The following is a 5,323-nucleotide window of genomic DNA, read 5'->3' as shown; positions in this document are numbered from 1 at the left end:
CAGACATGTACATTTTGTAACAAGGAAACATGTTTTACCAGCCAAGATGTACAACCAGGTTGTACTACAGTATATCTAGCTGGTGGCCGGTGTGTTGTATGGTGTGGCTACTAGGCTTGAGCACTGGTAACCAGGTCAGTTTAAGTTTCATTTCAAATAAGTAAAAAAACTCAAATTCAATAAGCAACAATGAAACTCTGGCCAATCTCTTACCTCCTGTTTTCTTAAACATTTATATTTAAAGCTCATTTCAAAGTATTCAGATCTGCCAGGCAGGTTTGATACAGTATTCAGTTTTAATATATCAATACATGTGAAATTAGAGCAGAATCTGAGCTACATGTGCCGTGTAAAGTTAAAGATTCTGCATGGCCTCATCCCAGAGACTGAATCACTGTCAAAAAAAAAACTGAGGATAAAAAGAAAAAGTGTTTATATGCTTGAATATTTATAAAGAGCAGCTTGTGCTTCACTGTATATGAACAGACATACACACACCTGCCTCATAGCACCTAACATTTGGGGAGCAGATGTGCTTAACAAGGGCTATGAGATGTTAAACCAGCTGTCAGAGCCCGTTGGGAAGACCCCTCCAGAAAATCCCAGCTAGTATGGTTGTCCACAGAGACACAGGTGTCTTAAACATAGGTCGGGTTCGGCAGACCATATTAATTCCTCTCCATCCCTCATTAAACTGCAAAGAAATGATGTAAATGTAAAACCAGTTACAAGTAAATCTGTGTTTTTCACTTATGATTTGACTCCATAGAGATGACAGTCCATCGTGCTTTGGCCTCATTACTACATACAGTATGAATAGCATTCTAGTGTTGCATTAGTACAGTGCATGCTAATTAATTCTTCACTTGAGGAGAACTGAACTATTTGATACATGATTACACAGAGTAATATCGTATTTTTAAACGAAACCAACTCCAACTTGTGGCTGGGAGCTACCTTCCAAGCTGAGTTTGAAAATGAGGGGAAAAGGAAAGATGAAGGTTCATGGAGAGACAGTAGGCTGTTTGCAGGAAATTACAGGCTAACATGCCAAGGTCCTCCAGTCTATGTGCCAACAACATGCAGGCATTTGCTGTCTTGCCACGATAAGAATGTTTAAGGAGTTGGGGGGCATAGGCCTTGTTCCCAAACCTGTTTTTTTTTTTTTTTAAGGCAAAGCTCTTTCAGTAGAGTTCAACAGAAAATCCACCAGGTTAAAAAAAAAAGGCACAAATGCAGGGTTTCTCACTGTCAATCATTATGTTATCAGAATACCTGCTAATATTTCACATGCTGCAAGATCTCCAACCACCTTGGAAACCTTGACTACTTTGTTCCCTTGATCCTAATATCTAAAACGAGGAGGAATGATCCACCTACAGTGCAGAGTCACAATCAGATCAGCTCTGGTGGTTTATGAAGAAAGTGAAGAGATGAAGAAAAAAGACAACAGTAAGAGAAGTAGATAACTGCAGATCATCTGTGCATGGCTCCAACTGGCATTCAAAAAGTAAATCTGTGTAGTGTTTGAAAAGCACTGGCACTCAGGGTTGTCATGTTGGACGGCTGAGTCAGTCCTCTTATGCCCAAGGTCTGGAAGAGGCAATGCAACACATTTGTGCTGATCAGTCTGTGCACTGCTGATCAGTGAATGCATCCCTCATCCTCAGCATGCCGTTTCCGTTGATTGCCACTTTTGTCAGCTTTGCTCACCTATGATGCCTGACATTGTGATATGGCAGAGGTGAGACACAGGAGTGGCATTTAAATTGGAACTGACTAGCTTTGACAGCGTCCTCACCCAAAGTCTGAGTGGTCAAAGGCTGAGAGTGTTTCTTTACATAGGATCATCCTCTTCCATCGGTTCCTCTTCAGCCCTGGGTAGAAGAGAATGCCACGATCAGTCATAATAATATCAGCCATACATGTGAATGCTATTATAAAGCCTGGAATTGCAAACAACCAAAGTACAATAACCACAGCATCAAACAAAGTTAAAGAGACTATACACATTTCTTTTGTGTTGGTAAAGATGAACACTTTAATCAACACATGTAACAATATGCGTGCACTCCGTCATTATGTAATGAGATGCAAAACATCTGCATGTTTAGCTTCTTTTAGCTTCTAGACATTCAACATTTCTCACCAGCTTGTTGCTAACCTTGTCTGCCTGCCACTTGGTGCTGGGCAGGTTGCATATACAGTGGATTTATCATAGCTATTTGCTGAAAAGAGCTGCCTGCTGTAGCTGGAAATGGCACTGGCAAGAAACTGAACCACTCAGGCCAGCAAACCAAAACGCTTAAAACAACTAAAAGCTGCAGAGTGGGGCTCCATCACAAAGCACGACACCGTTCACACTACATGTTAGTCATGTGATTAATCAAATATGAAGCAATGATTAGTGGAACATTAACTATGAGAAGTCACTGAGAAGAACGAGGCAGCGTGAAGTACCTCTTTCCAATGTGCTTGCTGGCAACAGACAGTGAGGCCATAGCAGAGACAGTCTCTGCTTCCTCTGTGTCACGACGGAGGGCTTCACTCAAGGAGCAACCAAGGGTGGAGGCAGAGCGCTGCAGGGAGTGCCAGTATTTACCTACAAAAGAGCAGGGGCCCCATTTATCAACCATGTGTACACACAGTTTTATGCTTTCATTTGTTCTGCAAATCTTTTATTTCACCATCCCGTAGAATGAATCATCTGTCAATCTCTTGTCCTGATGCTCTATGTATATTTGTTTTCAAACACAACTCCAAGCGTCTGGTCGAATAGATTTTTAATTGTTATTGTGATGTGAACTTTCCTGCACATCTGACGACACCAACAATCGTTTTTTTACTGCTCCTCCTTGGCAACACTGACTGTATATAAGATAGACAGTCTGACAGCTCCCAGACATGAAGCTGCTGCAACTCGATCGCCCCCTGGTGGCTGGTTGTAGTTTAAGTCATAAATCCTGCCTCCTCCGTGTTAGTGGATGGGACATGAGCCAAACTAAAAACTCAAAGTACAAATCAGATACATTTTTCCCAGAGGTCACTTCTGTGGTTGCAAAAATATCAAGATGGCAGTTGCTGTAGTCACAATAGTTTGGCTTCACTTTTGCATAGTGGAGGGAAGTGGCGATGCCATGTCCATCATATTAAACAGTCGGCGGTTTGCAACCTTTGCCCACTACAGCTCTACACATTAAGGTGGATTGTCAGGGCTGTGGTTATCCATGTTTAGCATTTTGGAGGTCTGTCTTTATGTCAGTGAGTCTGTATGTACATGAGTAGATACGTATAGAAGATGTGAGATGTATCGTGGTTCACTGCATTATGTTCTGCTTATGCCACTTTGATAAGCGCCAAATTTCTTTTTTCGACAGATGCAAACATTTAACACTTGTTCCACTAATACTTTGATAAATGAGGCCCCAGGACAGGGTAAAAAGTACATTTAGAATACCGTGCTGACACACTGGGTTACTGGCTAGTCATTATTGTGTGAACAGATTTGATGTTTTTGGCATAACAGACTGTCTATGCGGACTTCAGAGTATGCAGTGACCAGACAGACAATTTTCCATCTGTTTAATTTTCTGCTAGGCAAACCAATTAGAGCTAATGTTAATAAATATGATGTCAAATGATTAAAAAAAAAGAAATGGCACAAATTGCGTCTCCGTGTTAATACTCACTGTGAGCTTCAATAACTTTCTCGATAGAGTGGACAGCATTGGCATTTGGTCTCTGCTGTAGCACCTCGTCAGGAATGGGGTCCAACTGCAACAGAGAGGAAATAGTTTCAAAACACATTTCCAGCTTAACACTCTGCAAACAAAGCAAATCAATGGCACCGCATGTTTTACAGTAACAGCAGTATGTGTCCCCACTGGCCATGTCTGAGATTATTAAGCACACATCCTGCAGTCTAAATACTGCAGGGCAGATAACTTGGCACTAGACCCATGTCTATGGGGATAATCAGCTATGTGCATTTAATGTCTCAAGGCATTTCTGAGACGGGTATAGCGAGATATAACACTTCTCCAAAACACTGTATGAACCTTACTTGAACTAATGTAGTTCGCTCCTGGTTTGCAGGATCACTTTTGAATGTGGACAGCAGCCCAGTGTTGAAGCAGTCCAAGAGGTGGGGAACAAGCTTGAGCTGCTGACACACTAGAAACAAGGCCTGCAGATGCACACCCCCTCCCACTCACCGAGAGCTTTGCTACTCTATGACACATACTACAATGTGTGCTTTGTACTGTGTCGCACACAGATGCATAAAAATGGAAACAGCCTGCTCACACAAACACTCATGCACGCATTCAAAAACAGTCAGTACACACCTCAGGGAGTGCTACTAAGCCTACAAAACTGTCCACAATTCAGAGGAAACAGGGCTATTCCCCAGTGTGCCTTCCCAACCCGGAATCATTCAATTTCCCCTTTGGCCGACTGCACATAAGACACTTTCTCATCCCATTTTGTCAGACAGGGCCTTTCAGCCTTACATCCCGAAACAGATGCATCTCTTTCTCAATCATAACCCCAGAAAAATAAAGGACCAAGTGAGAAACATGTAAAGATAGATATAGCCAAAAGTGAAGCTTTGGCTCAAGACTTTGGGAGAGAGAAGAGAAAACGCTGGTCGGTCTCTCTTGGCCAAGGACCGGACCTTTACTTTTAATTAAAACAAATAGCGTGTGGGAGGGGTCCACTGGGGCTGAGAAAAGAGGCAGTCCGGGGAGAGGGATACTTTAATCCTGCTGTGGCACGACAGGCTACATCATGTACACAGAAACACATAGAGACACACATACATAGAGTTTGTGCAGGAATATTTTTTGGTTATTTGGTTGAGTCTCTGATCCAGAGCAACTTATAAAACTGCTCAGCAGTAGAGTCGGCTTAAACGCTCCATTGGCTATACAGACCTAAGAGACAAACTGCAAATTTGGTTCTGTGACTGCACATCAACCCCTCTGTAGTTTATCCATGTAAACCAACCCTATTGCAGCAGTTACCCAGGAGGCAAAAGATAAGCCCTCAACAGCTATTTTATTAACAAAACATGAGCATTCTCATAATGACTTGTGTGGAATTTACCACAAGACATCAGATAATTTCATGTAATATAATATTCAAGAATGGTTGTAACTCAAAACTATGGCACATCAAAGAGAACTTGATTTTCATTGTATATAATATGATACATTATTTTTCCTATGAACCACTTAAAACACACAGTCACTCTACTGATTAGCCACATTGACTAAGAGAGCATGTTTCTAGTTACACTTAGCACAGAGGGACGTTGGCTCGT

General features: G+C 41.9%; 1 protein-coding gene across 1 annotated transcript in view; it reads right to left on the bottom strand.

Moving 5' to 3' along the window:
• Window positions 1-625: 625 nt before the first annotated feature.
• Window positions 626-5,323, bottom strand: part of hdac4 (histone deacetylase 4) — a 102,747-nt gene continuing 98,049 nt past the window's right edge. The window contains exons 25-27 of the mRNA XM_020611062.1: window positions 3,690-3,774; window positions 2,461-2,602; window positions 626-1,877 (exon numbers count right to left, since the gene is read on the bottom strand). Coding sequence (XP_020466718.1) covers window positions 1,838-1,877; window positions 2,461-2,602; window positions 3,690-3,774 — 267 coding nt within the window. The 3' untranslated portion in view covers window positions 626-1,837. The remainder of the gene's footprint in view (window positions 1,878-2,460; window positions 2,603-3,689; window positions 3,775-5,323) is intronic.

The sequence above is a fragment of the Monopterus albus genome, unplaced genomic scaffold, assembly GCF_001952655.1.
Source record: "Monopterus albus unplaced genomic scaffold, M_albus_1.0 scaffold109.1, whole genome shotgun sequence".
Taxonomy (NCBI): Eukaryota; Metazoa; Chordata; class Actinopteri; order Synbranchiformes; family Synbranchidae; genus Monopterus; species Monopterus albus.
This window is presented reverse-complemented; position numbering and strand designations above follow the sequence as displayed.